This window comes from Zootermopsis nevadensis, unplaced genomic scaffold (genome assembly GCF_977971745.1).
Source record: "Zootermopsis nevadensis isolate Lab colony 2312 unplaced genomic scaffold, Znev_1.0 Znev_ptg000003l, whole genome shotgun sequence".
Taxonomy (NCBI): Eukaryota; Metazoa; Arthropoda; class Insecta; order Blattodea; family Termopsidae; genus Zootermopsis; species Zootermopsis nevadensis.
The window spans coordinates 15,992,997-16,012,645 of NW_028259135.1; the positions used below are offsets into that span (position 1 = coordinate 15,992,997).

Sequence of the window (19,649 nt, forward strand, 5' to 3'; positions counted from 1 at the left end):
CGTTATTTGCGTGAAAAAAAAGTGAATGCAATGAGAAGATCGAAAACCGTATCTGAAATTCTACGAAAGTGGTTTATATTAGTTTATATATAGAAGGTTTAAAATGAAATTTGTTTAGGTGACTTAATTATTGCCATTACCGAGATTATAATCGCTCATATCAAAGGCCATCAGGTTTATGAAAAAATATGTAAGCACACTGCTTAAGAAATAAGCCTTTCTAAGATCTAAAACTTTTATTTTAAACATTGTCACAAATATGTATATACATATTTCGATTACTTAAAAATGCATTAATCACTTTTACATTATTAATTGCCTTTATCAACAGTAAACTTATATGATAGTCATTTTTTTTAAACTCAACACGTGATTACTAAAACAAAAGAAATAAACGAAGCGATTTCTATCTAATCTTGGCATGCATTAACTTAGATAACACAGACTGTAAACACGCTAGCAACTACGTTGGAAAATACCCCATTGTTGTGCACCTTTCCACACGAAAGAAATATGAACGCAAATATTGCTTTAAATGTGGCGCATTTCGACCTACACAGGAGATAAGTAAGACGTTCTCTTGTGAAATGGCATTTTCGGGATTAGTTCTCAAATAAACCTATCTCATTTATAAAATACAGCTTAATTGAGAGTGCTTTCAAAAAAGAAATCTTTATCTGTGTTAGAAAATACTTCGTAATGCTGCCGAAACGACTTTGTAATTTCTTTTTTGTTCTGTATGTTTCACCTTTCAAAATATGAACATTTAGTTTGATGGCTGATTATTAGAGTTTGAATCGACTAGCTTGAACAGCTTAAAAGTAACAATGATTAAATCTACTGCAGATTACTTGCATTGAGTCTTTTTAAAATATGTTTTAGGCAATTGATTTAAAGAGTTTAATAGACGTCATGTCACAACCCATTAAAAGTACTTAGTTTAAAAATTAAAAGAACATATGTAGAAGTAAATGATGAAAGTATTTTAACATACTGTTTTTTAAGGCAGAGAAACTTTGAGGAAATTCTATAAAAATTACGAATGTAAAATTAAAAGCAACATATTCAACATGTGAAGAGTTCATGCCCATTCAGATGCGTCGTCGAACAACCAGCACATCATAGTCTGATCTTAATGGATAAACAGTTTCCCTTCTGTTTTTGGTAATTGTTTTCCACAATTTACACAAAAAAGTTCTATTCTATTATGTTTCTCTGATTTGCTACTGTAGATCCTCCTCTGTAAAAACCAGAAATCCTACTAATTTTATCAGTTTTGTATTACGTGTATTTCTTCCTGTAGTTTCTCCAGCAGACGAAACTTCTGCACTTTGCCGATTACGGTCCTCTGGAATTCCTTCACGAACCTAATGTACCGCGGTATTCTGTACTCAGCAATCTGCAAGATAAAGTTATAATGCGGAGGTTGTAACCATCTGACTGTCTTGTGAATATTTCACTTCTAAAATTAATCGACTACTTTAAGCTGATTGTTTTATTTTGAGTCCAGATTAATAAAAGTTTTTGAAACTGTAGATCTTTCCAACTGTAAAAGGTCCCGAAGTTCGATTTCTAACTTACGAAATTTATCAGCAAAATCTCAAGTTACATAGCAAAATTAAGACCATATTATGGTCTATAACTCTGGACCACTTCCTATTTGGAACAAATGAAAAGTCAAGGTGAACTCACCTTATCCTTACAGTAGTCTCTGACTTCCTGCTCGGTGAGGGTTACACCTACTCTTAGCCGTAGGAAGACACAGATTTCCTCCCCGACTTTAGGGTCCGGTACACCGAACGCCTGCATTGGACATAATAAATAGTCTTTTATCGTATAATTAACTATTAAACGTTTACCTGCAGATATGTCCCGGGCAGAAATTGAACTCAGAAAAAATCCTTTAATTAACAACATGCCTAATTTTTGTCTGTGTAAAACTGGTAAGAATTGTAAATAAAATGAAGGCTATCTCTGTTTGCATATTACTTGGATTTAAATTATAACTAGGTCAGATCTTCTTATTCTATTCTAAATGGTTTTGATGACGGTCGTTTACACTTAAAATTATTCATTGTCAGGACTTTTTCCATCGTCTGTTTCTGTCCACAGAGAATAGCTCTATCTAAGGGGCCCAACAGAGTAGGTACCTCTCACCTGAAGACGGAGACAGAACCAGCCTTCGAAACGTCGTGGTTTTAAAAAACAGACGATGGAAAAATTCCTGACAATGAATAATTTTAAGATCTTCTTATCTTTCTTATGTCTACAAACTTGAGGACGGGCTAAATATTTTAAATTTGCACTCAGTATATGAATGGATAGTTATTACTATGGACACGCACAGACATACCCAAAAATACTAAACAAACTTTCAAAATACTAAATTACAATTTAAGAATGCACCTTTAGTCGATCTTTGCTTTATACTTTACCACGAATGTGTCTGTTATTTGACTTTCGAGATTTTACCATGAACGCTACGTCATCGCAGACCATCACCAAATAAAAAGTGTTAGCAATAGTTCTGGCGCTAATATTTCCTATTGTAAACATTCCGTTCAAAGTCAACGGTGAATTATTTCTTTGGTATCTCAATCCCTCTTCCTTTATCATTTCCTTATCACAAGACTCCCAGTTCAACAGTGAAGAAGGAAGAAACGTAGACATTAGTAAGATTATAAATTGATATCAAACGCATACAAACACAAAGCCGTATGAGATATGCAGTATCTCAGGTTTAATTTGGAAGTATGCTCCGAGCAGGCAGAAAGATACAAAAATCTCTTCACTTCAGAAACTTTTAATTTTTCCTGCCGTCTCTAGAGAATTAAAATTTCGAATAAAAACTGTCATTTTACCTGTTATTTTATATGGATTTTAAAACTGATTTACTGTTCAGAAGGAATAACACAAAATGGGAAACTTTTATATCAGATGCTGAGCAGATTATTTATAAGAACGAACGATAAGGACAGTCAGGCATCGAGGAGCGTCACAACGTGACGATGAATCTCATGTTTTTGAAAAGAAAATATATTGTCAAGATGAATTTCTACCAACTTCTCAAAGAATACTCTTCGCAATAGAGAAGATTATTTCATTATTGCACATATCGATTTCACCTCTGCTTCAAGAATATCAGGGTGTCCAACGAAGAAATCTTCAACCTCTTTCGGGAAGATCTTGTCTCCAATTCTTATGATCACGTCCTTGATTCGACCGACCAGTCGACCATATCCGTCTTCATGCAGCACAAAGTGGTCCCTGAGTGCATATTAAGCCTTCAGTTGACATTTATAATCTCGGGAGTACAGGAAACTGTTGCAAACCGTTTAATCAAATTGATGGACCAACCTTCTCAAGTATAGTTTGGAATACACATATTTTACAAACACTTCCTCAGCGCCTGTGCCCATTGGGAGACGAGAAATGCACAAAACATTTTGGTTGGAAAACCTTAAGAGAAGGGGGCACTCGGAAGACATGTACGTAGATGGGATGATAATATTAAAATGGATGTATGACAGTAACTAATACTGGGAGCAAGTGTTCAGATCAATGAGGCACGTCAAATCAAAAAACTAGGACGCACAATATATATATATATATATATATATATATATATATATTTAAAAAATAACTGATTTATGAACTATGTATAATTTACTACGTGTACAGGTTTCCAATCCTGTTTTGTAATATACATTATAGTGCACTTTCTTCTTTCCAATATATGGCACAAATTCCAACATACGTATAATTGAACATGACTGGACTATTTTGATCTAAACTTTTAAGTTTTCGATGTTCGCGCATTTGCTGGTGATTATAATTACTATTTGCTAACTTAGAGAATTTTTCGGAGGTTTGTCTCTGGTACTGTGATCTTGTGGGAAGTGATATTCCGTAGTGCCGTGCATTTGGACAAGAGGGCGCTCAGTTACAGACTACATTATATTTACACAGACACAGTTCGTACCCGGTTTTCGCCCATCCGTCTGGACTAATGAACTGACGTGTCTTCTCTTCATCATCCCAGTATTTCAACATTACATTGTAGCCTCGTACCCATAGCTCTCCAGGAGTTCCCATGGGAACCATGCGTCCTTTATTGTCAACAACTTTGACCTAAGAAGAATGATAAATCCGTGTTGTTAATTTCCTCCATGCTGTGTGTGTGAGAAGTGTATGCACAGTTTAATGTATCAGATATACCATGTATTTTAGCTGTTCTTTTCTAACACAGTAAGTTAGATAAATTTATCTAAAATAAATATAACCTCTGCTTTAAGTATTCTTGTTTATATCGATTCTTTGTGAATTAATTTGTCGCTTAACAATATCAGTTGTTTTTCGTTAGTTACAATTTCATTAAAGTATTTGTTTAGAATTACAATGCACATAGGCTTATGGTAAATATTTGACAGTATACGAGGAAATTTTTGCTCAATCTTTTATTATGCAGTGTGAATAATTTTACAACAATACTGGTTGTTGTTAAAAACTTTAAACCGTGGTACTTTCCTCGTCTGGTACCTAGAGCTCCAAGGGGGTCCTACCAGTCGCTACGCTACCGCTGGCTTAGGCGTTGACATTTTCAGTGCTTCCACCCCCCCCCCCCCCCCAAACACGATAAGTTACGAAAAGATTTATCTCGAAAATAAATAACCACCAAAGCCAATAAGGTATGGAAAATGCTTTCTTCAGTTTGGGTTAGGTTGTTCCTTTCAGCTGTTGTTGTAATTAAATTTATTCATGCCGTCAACATTAAGATATTTGTTATACAATTTTCTCTATTGCTATGTTACTTTGTCTCTCTGCGGTAAAAATAATTCTTCTCAGCACTTTGTAAACGAATTCGTTATAATTAATTGCAGTAGCTTGGCTACGTTACGCTTTTACGGACTTACCTCAGTGTGGTCCGCGACGAAACCAACTGTCGTCGTCGTTTGTTCTAAGGAGTCACCGAATTTTGTAGAAAAAACACTCGATAACTCGGTCATTCCATAGACAGGCTGAAAGCAAGAGATTGATAGAGCTGTATCGCCGTGAGGAAGTACATGCACGGAAGTTGATGATCTTTGTATGTGTGCGAACTAAAGGCCGTGATCAAACTTACAGCGACAGAACTATATCCGGAACAGGATGTGTGTAAACAAGACCTCCAGTTTGCGTAGCTGTAATATGACACACACGGTGTTTTAGGAATTACTTCCATTTTCAGGTGGCTAGTTAAATATATGACATATTTCTTATTTTAAGACTGGCGATGTTTTGGATCGAACCTGGGGCATTTTTTTTTAATTTTACGTTAGGAAAGGACCACTAATCTTAAAGTAAAGACATGCTTGTTTTATGGCAGCCACCTTCCGAAACGTCTTGTACATCAAATACCTCTCAGACAATGAGCAATATTATATGCTCCCTGTTAAAGTCTGCAAATGTGACTGCGGAAAACAGTGCGACGTACGTTTTTATCATCTCCCACACACGAATAAGCGCAAATCATATTTTTCTGATCTTTCAGCAACTTGACATACTCACTGTCAGGGTCCTGATGTTGAACGTCTCTTTTATCTGCAGGGCCAGCTTCTGGGAACATGGCGCTCCTCCGTAAGCTGCCACCTGAAGCGTAGTGACCTTAAGGCCCAGGTCTTGTGACGTCGTAATCATGTCCAGATACAAAGATGGGGTTGCGAAAATGTGCGTACATCTAGAATTGCAGGATCCAACAAGTTTATTCGCAACACAATGACTGCGCTCATACGAGTTTCGAAGCTCAAATATAATGTAGCTACTTGCATCTCGTTTAGAATATGCACATTATATAAAAATATTTACACACAAAAAAGGACATGCCGATAACTAACGTGAGTCTATATAAGGGCTGCGAAGACCATGTAAATAGAATGCTCGACCGCTGGTCTTTATAAGAACGGAATTATGTTCATATCACGTCACATGGCTGTTACTGATTTACGTATCTTACCGACTGTCTACTTTAATCCTATAAAAATTGGCAGCTCACAGTTTCACTTCTGTATTTTTATTAACATTTATAGTGAAAATTTTATTTGATTAATTTAATTCTTTAATGACATCGCTCATCAATTTTGTGTTCCGGAAGCTCCTGTTTCAAATATCGACCTACAGACTGGCTAATCCGATTGTTCCATGTTTTTCCTTGGTTTCTACATGCAAATTCCGCAATATAATGATAAAATAATCAGTGACCACTTTCTTCAACATTTTCTTCATTTCCTGATTCACAATTATGATACGTTATATAAACTACATAAATAGAGAAGCGTCTTTATGTTTTCCAAAAATCAATTAATCTATAATATTCATTAAATAAATTAATACAACTGATCTATATCTGTAGGGCTGCGCGTTGTATAGCGCTCGGCAAACACGACACTGTGTTACAGCCCTCATCCTCTGCGTTTGTTTTTGTCTAGAGAGTTCACATCCGAAGATAATAGCGTTAATATAATTATCCACATGCATTGACGTACTTCTCTTGTATTATTCCTTCCAACACCTTTCTGGCATCGAACACAGGTGCTGGTATGACGGAGGTTATGCCGTGGATGAGTCCACAGAGGAGGACTGCCAAAGTGCCGGCGGAGTGGCACAACTGGGTGGCAGCCAGTGTCTTGGCCCCCTGTGTAAGAAGAAGATATCGACATTTATCTGATGCATTGCCACACGCGTGACTTTAAATAACAACAAAATTAAACCTGAAATTGGAAACCTACAATTTCTATGTAATTTACCCAAAGCTGTGAATTCAATTGATGACGGGCGAGGGCGAGGGGAGGAAATTTGTGTAAAAGAATAACAAGAAATTGTTTAAATAACTAAAATGTATACTGTCCTTTAAACAATATGCCTGTGTACAGAGGTTAATAGGAGTTAGAAATTAATGAACTAGCCTTATGGCCTATTACTTATCTGTTTCTGTGTGGTAGCTTTCATCTGTAGGTCTGTACATATCTAGGCACTAGAATACGAGGTGCGATCGGAAAGTTTCTAGACTGCGGCTATAAAAACCCGTACACTTATCTCAGGTATTAAATTCATCCATCACCCTCGAAGTAGTTCCCCTGGGAGTGAACACAACGATCCCAGCGCCGCTGCCAAGCCTGGAAGCATCCCTGGAAATCTTTCTTTGTCAGCCTGTCAAGCACCATCTGCGATTCTGCCTGAATCTCTTCTATCGTCTCAAATCTCCTTCCCTTTAGCTGAATTTTCATCTTTGGGAAGAGGAAGAAGTCACACGGCGAATAAGGAGGGTGAGGGATGACGGCCATGGTGTTTGAGGCCAAAAACTGCCGAACTTTGAGGGCGGTGTGCGCTGGCGCGTTGTCATGATGCGTCGCATGTGGAGTTCTTCCTTTAGAATCAGCTGACAGGTCCCATAGCCTATCCCAACAATGTCGCACAAGTCGTTGATGGTACGACGTCGATCTTCGTGAATGGCCTGCCGAATCTTTGTAACATTTTCGGGCGTTGTGCTCGAAGATGGTCGTCCAGAACGCTCGTCATCATCGACAGAGGTTCGGCCATTTTTAAAACGTGAATGCCACACAAAAGTTTGTGCACGACCCATTGCGGACTCCCCAAATGCTTGCTTTAGCATTTCATAGGTTTCCGTAGCCGTTTTGGCGAGTCTTTGGCAAAATTTGATGCACACGCCATTCCGAAATCGCAGGAGGGTCGGTGTAATGCACTACCAAAACGCCCGTAAGTAAGAAACAAATGCTAATTCGATGATGCCGGCTGGCACACTAATTCACTATGAATGTAGGCCGCACCCCCCTAGCGGCAGAAGCTCGTACTACATCCGGTTTGCCCGCTATTGACACAGTCTTGAAACTTTCCGATCGCACCTCGTACACTAGTATGATACAGTAAACAGGCCATTGAACCTAAGAGGAAGATGACTGATGCTGATAGTAATTATGTTGATTGTAAAAAGATGTGTAAGGTAGCCGTGACGTACTTTACGTTACGCTTAGTTGTGAGAGAAAAATATGATTTGTTATCTTCCGTTGCTTGAAAGTAGGCAATAAAAATAATACCTATGTAAATTAAATTAACAATGCAAGCATTTTAATATTTACCTACTAAATATGTCAAAACTAATACAGAGAAATGAGCAACCTTACCAGCATGTTCATGTCAAGGCGCCGTCCTATAAACCTGGCGTTGTTTATCAAGTTGTGATTGCTCAGAAGTACCCCTTTTGGGGACCCCGTCGTACCCTGTTAGAAATGATAAAATATTTCAAACCGCACTGATATTCCGTACTTTCCACACAGCCTGTATTAAGCAAAACTAACTAAAATGTTGTTTGCGACATTTATCCACGGATTCCATGGAGCAGAGTACTTTTGCTCAGGTAAACATGGCATTTCCAGTCTTTTATATGTATCTCAAAAGTTCATCACCGTGCTCACAAGAGCCCTCCAATGTATCCTATTATTAATCTGATGAATTCAGTAGATAAAAAAATTGAATGTTATCTTTTTATCTACGCCTACGTCTCCCAAGGTTTTCAGACTAAAATATATTTATTTTTCATATCTCATATGCGTGCTATATGCCCTGTCCATCTCATATTCATTTATTTTATCTCCCTAATACTATTTGTTCAAGAGTACTTATTATGCAACTCCTCATCATATAATTATCTTCGGTCCTCTGTTGCATTTTCCCCCTTAAGTTCAAATGTTCTAAGCGCCCTCTTTTTAAACATTACGTCTCTTCATTTGTCTTAGGGTGGGGGACAGAAAGTGCACTGTTAGGTTACATTATAATTGTGGCACCATTAAAGCGTTTAATGTAAACAATAAATTACTGTGCAATGACATTGAACGAAGATCAGTCACCAAAAAAATTGCCGATCACACAGTATAGGCAACACTGCGGCTACACAAAATGTTAAACAGATTTTTGAAGAACGTTTAAAATAACTTAACTATACTGCATCATTAAGCTCACGAAAGTAGCACATTAGTTCATTAAATTGTTTAGGATTTAAATTAATTCTTACGGATGAAAACTGGATTGTACACCCGTCGTCAGGCTGTATCATTGTCTGCAATTTTCGAATTGCTTTCAGAGTTTCTGGACGTGCAGTCGCCATGACGTCACTGAGTCTGTATGCTCCTCTGAAACAAAAACAATTTAGTGCTCACGAATACAACGAAACGTATTGCTGTCAGGTATTTTAAAGGGGGCAGATAGCCCTCCAATTTAAAATAACTCCATGGAGCAAAGTCCTTTCAAAACTAATAGTATCTCAGCTAGTATGTAAATTCCTCGACTCTTATAGAACCCATAGCTTCATTGTCGTGTTTACAAGAGCCCTCCTCTAGACTTGCCAGTCACCAATGTCGTTTGACGGTCTAATTCAGCAAAGTATTTGGTATTTCTTAGCTGGGAAGACACGAAAGTAGATATATTCCACGATAACGTCCACAACTGTGTGTGGTTGAGGCCCATAATTTTGGATTTTTAACAAGTCAGTGACTGAAACAAAGTTTATATAATACGTGACATCTTCTGTTTCAACTGATTTATATCAACTAGAACAGAGCGCTCCTTTCGGAGCTCCTCGGGGGGGGGGGGGGGGGGGGGGGTCAAGTTTTTAAAACGCAACCTTCGTGGGGGTTGATTGCGTTTTAAAATCTTGAGTAACAAACTAAACCAACCCCCCGGAATGGTGGGTTAAAACACTTGAAAAATACCAAATTTAAACAATACTAAAATATGCGTATTTTCATAAACTGGGAAAACTGAGAAAGTTATTAAGAAAACGGCTCTGACCAGGGGAAGTGGGCAAGGAATTACAGAAGTTCATCAGGAACAAGCAGAGTAACATCTTTTCGTTACATATAACAAAATGGAAAGGTTCGTTGCGTTTTAAAATCTTGAGTAAGACACTAAATTAACCCCCCCCCCCTTCCGGGGTCCTACACATCTGATAGAAAAACATAAACAAGGTAAAGAATCATCACGCAGATTCACTTTTAGAACTTACAGATACTCCTTATCGCTCATGAAGATCAGTGTTTTGAGTGTCGGAACTCTGGAGCCATTAAGCTCAACCCCTGACTCCGGGCAGTTATCCAGTTCAGGGACCACAGCGCGTATTATCTGGTAGCAGCTGTTGGTCTTGTAGAAATCTGAACAGATGAGCGCTTTAATGCCCACTTTGTTGATGCTTTCCACCATCTGCGGCGCTTGGTACGCGGGGTCAATTTGCACCTGCGACACATTAATAAATATCAGAACTATTTCATTGTTTGGTATCAGCTGTTCTGTTCATCGCATGTCAAAACAAATACCATACATTATTACCACAGTTATTATCATTGTAGATTTTCTGCGAGTTAGGTAAGCCTACATGCGGTGACTATGATAAATATTGAATATTGTTAGGATGACTGACGGAAAGAGTTCAGTACTCTGGGAAGTCCGGCCTCATTTTCGCACTGTTCGGCGCAGTCCCTTGTCCACTGCTATGGCAGTGAACTTGGACTCCGGTATGAGGACCCACACGGCCCTTCAGCGTTTGTCAACGCTACTTACCGCTATAAGTCCCGCTCTGGCTGCGGCAAGTCTGGAGATGAACCACTCACTGGAGTTAGGGCCCCAGATTCCCAGTCGGTTTCCGGGGCTGAGACCCAGTTGCAGGAGCCCAGCAGCAAGGTTGTCAGCCTGAAACCGACACGAACATTCTGGATCTAAGACTCATTATTGAGGCGAGAGCAAAATGCAATTTGGCCTGTGTATGATCCCTGACGAATGCTAAAACAATTTTATTCTTGTATTTAATTATGAGTCAGCCACGGTGGTCTAGCGGTTAGAACGCTGGCCTTGTAATCCTGGGGGGTCTCGGGTTCGATTCCCGGCGGTGCCCGAATTTATAACTTGTGTTGGGAAAGGCCGTGGTCTAGGCAACACGGAGTTTTCCTCCGTGGCATCCCAACAATTACTCCATTCACACACAGAAGAAGGCAATGGCAAACCACTTCTGGATCGTCTGCCAAGAACGTATATGAACAGGTCCCGGTCCGAGAAAAGGATGGAAGGATCCTGTTCATATGGACCTGTCGTCAGACAGAGCACTAAATAAAAATAATAATTTAATTATGACGTGTTTAACGACGACATTCAGACTAGCGTTGAGTGATCGTATGATTATTGAATAACGAATCGGAAAAGATGTGGAAGGAAGCGGTTTTGGCTTGATTTAAGGTAATCCAGGTGTGTACCTGGAGGGACTGAAGACAGACAGAGCCGGTCTCAAAGCAGAGGCTAGCCCGTAGCCAGTCAACATACAGTCAGCTACCTCAAAGTGTTAAGGACACCTAAAAAAGAACCAAAGATACAAGGCAAGGACGAGAAGAAGGGACACGTGCAGAGAGAAACAGAGATGGCGAGACAGTGTTTTTAAATATGAATACGTAGGCGCATACAGCATATTGCTTAATTTATAGGATAAAAGGAGGAGACATTTCAGCAAGAAATTTGAGGTCAACACTGCAATAAAGTGTTGGCCATGTTCTTTTGGAATCTAAACTGTGACGCCGTGTAGTCTTATAGACTGTTACTAATGTTTCGGTGAAAGATGTAGTTCCACGTAAGCAGCTACAAGACTACACGGCTCGTAACCCAGAAGACCATGAAGGAATTCCGGTAGTCTGGTGTTCTAGACTTTCCAGATGCGTTTATTACCACTACGGTACACGTTACTTAACAGTTGCATAATTTTCGCGTTATTGTTTGTTCATGTAAATAACATTTTGGTTGCTGATATGTTACTGATACATAATTATTATTATTAGCAAATATAAACAACAGATGAGTAGGTATTTGCATTCCTTTATACTGAAAAAACTGATAAAAGTATTGATATAGCTTATATGGCATGTTTATCTATTTCATGTTAACGTTCTGATTTCTATGCTATGAACTTGTTATTCTTCAGAACGTGACTAAGATAAAGTAAATCGGTATTAATCTGAATGAAGCGATTTCGGCAATGTTTAGTGTGCTCAGACTTACCATACCGAATTTCAAGAAAGCAGTTTTGTGGTTTGGAAATGAAAACAAGCGGAAATGATTACTTCTGTAGGAACTGAAGTTTATTTTGTGTATTGGTATAGATAAGATGTACAAATCGCTGTGTCATCTTCATTTGAGGTGACTTTGCTTAAAGTGGGACTAGCCAAATCGGAGAGGTTCTTTGTCCCGCGGCAAAGGGATTTCAGTGTGACAGTCTTGTGGCGTTCCGGTGTTGTTTCGTGGCAAAATGTAGAATGATTCTGATACACGAACACGGTTATTACGCATAAACAAACGAACGAGTTTGCCGCGCATGAACAGCGGTGAACATGAAGATGACTGTCTTCAGGTATACACGATGTTAAGGTCATGCGAGAAGTTCGTTACTGATGAACGAGAAAATAACAAAAAGCTATAGCAGAAATGCAAGATCACTATCATTAAGTCTTACTGTTAGCTATCATTATGGGTTTCCTGTCATTTGGTACAAAGTTAGGTATGTGTTGACTGTGACTTTGGACTCAAAAAAACCTCTTTATTTATTCATCGTTCTCAAGAAACAAATAGATGTCGTACGCAGTAGCACACATAATTACAAGAAAATAACCAAAAGTTGTGTAAGAGACGAATGATTATTATTAATACCTTGTCCCTTATTTGTTTGAATGTGAAGCTGTGGCCTTGGTACGTAGACTTCAAGGCTTCCTTGTCTCCCCAGCGATCTGCAGCTACATCCAACGCTTGCCCCAGAGTAAGAGCCGTGAGGTGTTCGGTGCCAGGGCAATGCCAGTAGCTTGGCTTGTATTTGTTCGATTCTCTGTACAAAGCAGAAATATTTATAGATAATTTGCTGTATTCTAAGTTAATGATAAACCAGAAAACAACATTTTTATTTACAAGTGAGGGTGCAATTTTTAATTATTTTGGATGTATTGATTAAATATGATCTCTGTTGCGTAACATCCACCCATCTTGATAGACTATAACACTCTGAAATAGTATACATGATGCATAACAGAATAAATAGTTTCCTGTGGAAAGACCTAATTCCTGATAAACCAATATTCAGTATTTCAGATGTTGTAAACAGGAACAACTATTTATCTTATGTGCGGGTTACATCTGAAGCAACGAATGTCTAAAACGCGATAAAGATCTTCTTAGCTTTAATCCGTGGCGTTTACTTAAAAGCCCCAAAAGTGACAACTAGACAATTAAGCTTACCCACAGCTTAAGGTTCTTAGACTCCACTCTCTCGATCGAAATCCATTATCATTCGATTTTTGCGATTTCTTGAAGTACAAAGTCAAAGTTGAAAATTTGTTTCTGGTACTTAACGAAGAAACAAGCCATGCCGATGTATGGAGAGCTGAGGTATAGCTCCACGCATTCTTATTGTCGGAACTAGATTTAGGTGGGTAATTATCTTCAAGCCCAAGTCGGCTTTCTCCCTAGGAATGAACCTCGGTAAATATTTGATAGGACGCTGGTTGGCCCCAGAATCGGTCTGGGTTTATTCCTCTCACCTCCCTATAACGGTTTCAAAGAAGAATTTCGGGAGATGCCGCTTAAATTTGACTCGAGATGCGATAAGAATCACATGGCCATAGCCGAATTACGTTTGTTTCGTACCGAAATAATACACACAAAATAAAAGAGTGACGTGTCTTTTTTTAAAGACAGCTGGTTCTGTTGTTCTTTCTTGCCGTATTTAATACACATTTTAAATGCGAGGGATCTGACTTACAGGGGGTCAAACTGGACAGAAAACAGATAAGTGTTTTGAGAAGCGTACAGAAATGGGCTAACCAACATTTATTCATTTCATTGACAGACTGTAAAGAACGCTCACACGCTTAGTAGATGCATAAATCAGTCGACTTTCAAGTATCTTATTTGTCATCAGAGCAAATTTCAAAATCCTTATTTTCCCACCTTTGTACATAAATATTTATTTTGTTTTTGTTAGCAACATCTGATAATTTGTTTTAATATATGGGATGGTGGAATATTTGTAAATAATATAAAGGTACTTCGACTACCATGAAGGCTTGAAAATGTCGTATCCGTTTGAAGTAGGAAGTTCATATAATTAATAATCAAAAATTTCAGTCCACACCTCAAAATACAACGCGTCTACAATACAAAGGTCAATTGTTTAATACTGTTTCGGGGAAACAGTCGTTGTTTATTCTGAGAATCGTACTGAACCCAGCTACATATAATTTACTCTAGTCTACCTCTTCACAATAATTTTAAATAATTTGTCCTATCATATGAAATCATATTATATTGTTTCCACTAGTGTATAAACAGACTCACAATACTTCCATCACTTTATTATAAATTTCTGTACTACTCAGTTCAACTGATAACCTACCTGTTCATGTTGACTCAACTGATGTTCAACTCAAACTAACCTTAAGTCCACTTCCCACAGACTTGAACTACTTTATGTTGTAACAAATCCTTCAACCAGAAGTAGGAAACACAGAACATATCATTATGTACCAAGAGTAAACTAAAGCCGTCATTGTTCTGCATAAACAACTGCAATCTCTAATTCCAAACTTTGAAGAGGGGCGCATGAATCTTCTGTGTCATGGTATTCGTGTTTTTGTTTTTTACGTATTATTGCTAAAGGACAGGACTATTTGAGGCACGGTAGCCTAGAACCAGCCTCCATACCTAAATCGTGCGCACTTTTAGGCAATTCAAGTTACCCTGAATTCGAACCTGCTGTGACATGTTTATAACTCGGTCAGTAACGGAACTTAGTATGGCCGGCTGGGCTTCGATTCCCGGCAAGAATAGAAAGTATCCTCTTCGCACTACCGGTAACGTAACAGAGTTAAAACGGCTAGAGCGTGAAGCTGATTGCTCACATCTATTTAGCTTAGTCACACGCCCTTCACATCTTCAAGATAACTGTGCCTCGACACTGGGGTATATTTAATTTACATTAGTTTTACAGCCTGCCCAAATAGGATGATCGGTTGAAAGTTCACTTAACTGCTAAAGCTCTACAGACCTGTGGACTCATAAGCGAAAGGAACTGCCACAATCTGTGACTTCCAAACCTAAACGCTCTTAAACGTTATCAGTTTCTCTCTGCGTAGAGTATGTAGATGGCTGTCTTTTGTTTTGTTGCGCGGTAAACTTTACGAGGCTACACGGCGCAACAACCCAGGAGAAAAGTCTACGTTCTTAAATTACCCAAGTAACTATGTAGAACAGAGCCCATTTGACTAATTAACACTCGGCTGGCTAAGAAATGCCTCGCTTTTATGGATTCAGAAGATACGTTACATGTTCACATGAGAAAGCCTTGTCTTGAGCCAGCTGAATGCAATCCATACATATATTTGTGTGAGAGACAATTTGGCCATACTTTACGCTGTCGTCCTCTTGGAATCTCTGTTTGTTAGTCTCTTGTCTCAGTCGGGAGGTCGTGCTGACATTTATCAAGGTTTCGGGAGGTTATGTTATGTTAGATTATGTTCATTTTTCGGTTTGGTTAGGGAAAGTTAGCTTAGTCTGGGTTAATTAGTCATTTTGTGTTGGTAGGCTTGCCAGAGCCGTGTGAACTGAGGCCTGATTCGGCTGTTTGTGTTGGCGTTGGGACGATAGGCGTCTATCAGGAATACTCAAAGTAAATATTTTTGAAGGTATATTTTTTTTAATAAAGTATTTTTGAACAGTTATTTCGTGTACAGAAGTTACGTGATACTTTTATTATAAGTATTTGATACTAAAATGTGCAGTCACTTCTTTACTAGCTGATGTTCCATTGTAAAGGTAAAAAGTTTACGTGAAAAATTTAAAATGCACTGCACTTCGTTTCAAAATCCATTACAATGTGGAGACTCAAATCTTTTCTGTCTGAAAAACTGAAACCCGGACATTTTATAAAAATAGAAAATGAAAATCCTAATTACATGAACTATTTACTGTTACCCACCCTCTACAATTCGACTGTTCCACCACTTGTAACAGAAGGCGTTACCGCAAGGTAAAACCCTGAAAAAGTGGATTTCCTTGTAAGAAGCAATTTTCAGTTATCAGAAGGATATGCAAAATTTTACAAAGCGCGCATAACAAACCATACAAGGCCTTAAATATATCAGTTTGTATTGACAACTGAAAGTTCTTCAATTCAGTTTTGTCACTCCTACAGTTCGGGTGCCCTCAGCAGAACTGAAAGAAAACAATAGACGTTTGCCGTTGCGAGAGAGGTAAGCGTTGTTCCTAATGTAATTATTCAGTCGAGATTATTTTACCTATATGTTTGCTCACTAACCAACCATCAACGTAACTAACGCAGTGTTTCTCAACCATTTCCACGTGTATGATCATTAAAGGACATTCAGTCTGTGTATCTAGTGAAATACTGGTGTAGGAAGTCAGCACATAGATGTAAGGTAAACATATCAATTAACAACTTTTGAAAGACAAACCATAGTCGACATTAAAAAGAGTGTCATCTATATCAGTGATATTCAACCTTTTTTGTTCGCGTACCCCCCGATATAATTTCTCTTCAACTTTGTGCCCCCAAAGTTGCTGGTGTATAATTCAAGTTATACGTAGTATATAATCTACATCTAAAATAAATTAAATAAATTACATTACTGATTATTCAGTGTTTATCATAAAATAATATAAATTTCACGTATCCCTAAAATGTCTTCGCGTACCCCCGGGGGTACGAGTACCCCAGGTTGAATACCACTGGTTTAACATACTTCCAGGTCTATTCCGTCCCCTGAAAATAACGCCCTTTCGATTTACAACGCAACAAGTAAAACCAGACAGCATAAATCATTCATCGTAAACGAAACGCACTAAACCACGACGCAGAGGTTGTTAATTGGTTCCAAACTTTTCAGAACTGAGTACGCGTGTAGTACATTATCTTTGGCACGATTATGCCGAAGTGTAGACAAGTGGTCGGCCTTCGACTCCGTACTCGTCACTCTCGCGTTATCAGTGGTTTCAGGGCCAAACAAACAAGAAAATTTAGGTTACAGTATTTTTAAAGAAGACTATTGTTTGTCTATTTTCTGTAGAAATATGTTATACGCAAGCTGTTTCACGTTTAGTTTGCATTTAAGTAAAGGAAACGCCGTCTGTGTAGAGAGGAATATTATATTTTTTATATATTGTATTAACGTATTCCGCGACTTCATAACAACTGCTGTGATAACGAGCGCAAAGTGAGGATGTGAATTTTAAATTAGGAGGCGTGAAAGTAATTAATCGTGAATTTTTTTCCAACATCCAAAAGAGGTGTTTTATTTGGTGATTGATTTCTTAGTTCCAGATCGAAATGACGTCCACAGTTTCCTCGTTGTTTGCAAGAATAATGATCTTAGTTGTATTGTTTCCGGAGATCAAGGTAAAAATCTTTCTTTTGATGTGACAATTCTTTATAATTTATACATTCCTTGCTCGAAATGCTCAAAGTTACGCATTAACTCTAGGCCGCTTCCATCCTTGTTCATGTTGGTGACGTTCATATTATCATTGGTTATTCAACGACGCTGTTTGTACAGCCAATTAATGACCTAAGATCACAGCGATTCACATGTGGAGAAGACCTAAATGTAGGCCACCAGTATATATATTAAAACTATCCACTGAAACATTATGGTAATTTATTATAAAATGCTACTAATTACAAACAGGTTCACATACTTATTAATTTTCTTAGTAAATCTTGTTGATTTATTTTCAATATTTGCTTAAAATCAAGAATTTAATTTAGGCAATGTCATTTGTATTATACGAAATGTTACAATACTACAAAATAATATGCATACTGCACCAAACACATAGGCAGGCTGATTCTGTTTTTAGGCTGAGGGTGAATGTGACCACTTGAAAACAATTGAGGTCACTGTGAAGGATGGTACTTTAAGGGGTACAAGCTTGACCTCTGAGAAAGGGAGACCATTCTGTGTCTTTCTGGGTATTCCTTATGCCCAACCCCCAGTCGGAAACCTACGCTTTAAGGTAAGCCTGAATGCAAAGCTGTAACTGTAAATGTTAGAGCAAATGTGCTCTCCAATTGAGAACAAACAGTACACTTATTTTCCAAATCGGTTCTATGCAGCTTTACATACTTTACATGCTGGTATTTCACTGGTCTGCGGAGCTGGTGTAGTGTCAGACTACAGACTGGATATTCAGGGTCCCCACCTGGGACAGAGGAATTTTTTCATCTAGCCTCTAGCACAGTGGTATTCAACCTTTTTTGTTCGCGTACCCCCAGATATAATTTCTCTTCAACTTTGTACCCCCAAAGTTGTTGGTGTATAATTCAAGTTATACATAGTATATAATCTACATCTAAAATAAATTAAATAAATTACATTACTGATTATTCAGTGTTTATCATAAAATAATATATTTCTTTTTAAATTTCACTTACCCCCGAGGGTACGCGTACCCTAGGTTGAATACCACTGCTCTAGCTTGGTCACTGGGACCATGGGATCGAATCCCACTCAAGCCATGGATGTTTGTCCGCGTTGTCCTGTGTACAGGTAGAGGCCTTGCGACGGGCTGGTCCCTCGTCCAAGGAGCCCTACCAAAATGTCTATAGATCAAACCAACGAAGAAGTTGGGACCCGCAGTGCTCAGGCACTTGAAGAACGGGTCGTTCCCAGTATCCAGTATCCCAGCCTATAGCACAAAGAAAACTGGTGTAAAGAGGTTTACATGCCTACAAATATTATAAAGATGATGATGATAATTTATAACAAAATTTCCACTCTCCAAGTTAATTATAGATTCATATTTATCTCACAGTCACTACCAGTGAGACATGAGCTGATTTGTAATGCAGATTTTGTTAGTAAAATTTCCACTGCATTTTAAAGTGACTTCATCCATGTGACTTGCAGCTCTTTCAGGTTATATCAAAGCACCCAAAATTTTGACTAATTCTTCTTGTTCATATCCACCACATTCATTGCAAATCCTTTGAAACCCACTGATACAGCCCACGGGAATTCACTTTATTTTCTGTGCTGTCCCATCTCACTGATTTCCTTGCAAGCGTTTTAAAGTTTGTACTGCGGATCGTGTGTAAGTGAAACTGAAAGAATTGAGAAAGAAGGGGTACTGGACTACTTTGGATTATTTCATGGCACCGTTATGGCATGCACAAAGAGGAACTGACAAAAATAGAAAAGACTTGCATATATTTGGTTCCTGCAACTAGATTTGATACTTGAAGCTTGAATATTAAGCATTAGATTGTGACATTTGGAATGATGGTAATGATAAGAATGATTTAGCACTGTTAATGAACTTACAGCTCTAAATATTGCAGCCTCCTCAGCCAGTTATACCATGGCAAGGTGTCCTCAGTTCTACAAAGGATGCAGCTGACTGTATGCAACCACCACCTCCTTTTACACAGATTAATGTATCTGAGGATTGTTTGTACCTCAACGTTTACACCCCTAAGGTACCATCTTCTTTGTCTCTGTTACGTAATGTGATTAATTAACTAACTCCATGGAGCAGAGTCCACCTTGAGATTGTAATATTACACT

The 19,649-nt window shown here is 38.3% G+C and overlaps 2 protein-coding genes across 10 annotated transcripts in view; one reads left to right on the top strand and one right to left on the bottom strand.

Moving 5' to 3' along the window:
* Window positions 1–19,649, top strand: part of LOC110827883 (juvenile hormone esterase) — a 50,889-nt gene that overhangs the window by 22,841 nt on the left and 8,399 nt on the right. For 2 of the 9 annotated variants that reach the window (XM_087342687.1, XM_087342688.1), the window contains exons 2-4: window positions 17,402–17,482; window positions 17,944–18,099; window positions 19,424–19,561. In XM_087342687.1, the coding sequence (XP_087198813.1) occupies window positions 17,402–17,482; window positions 17,944–18,099; window positions 19,424–19,561 (375 nt within the window). Of the gene's footprint in view, window positions 1–15,660; window positions 15,753–16,261; window positions 16,320–16,815; window positions 16,947–17,014; window positions 17,301–17,401; window positions 17,483–17,716; window positions 17,737–17,943; window positions 18,100–19,423; window positions 19,562–19,649 lie in introns of those variants that run through there. The other 7 variants (XM_022059997.2, XM_022059998.2, XM_022060000.2 and 4 more) reach the window with 7 other exon arrangements.
* Window positions 218–14,625, bottom strand: LOC110827885 (medium-chain acyl-CoA ligase ACSF2, mitochondrial-like). The gene is made up of 13 exons (XM_022060004.2): window positions 14,465–14,625; window positions 12,730–12,901; window positions 10,606–10,734; window positions 10,055–10,281; window positions 9,065–9,182; window positions 8,178–8,273; window positions 6,522–6,670; window positions 5,548–5,716; window positions 4,914–5,018; window positions 3,983–4,131; window positions 3,126–3,267; window positions 1,693–1,803; window positions 218–1,399 (listed from the first exon to the last, which is right to left on the bottom strand). The coding sequence occupies exons 1-13, from the start codon at window positions 14,470–14,472 to the stop codon at window positions 1,271–1,273; spliced, it is 1,704 nt and encodes a 567-aa protein (XP_021915696.1). The 5' UTR covers window positions 14,473–14,625; the 3' UTR covers window positions 218–1,270.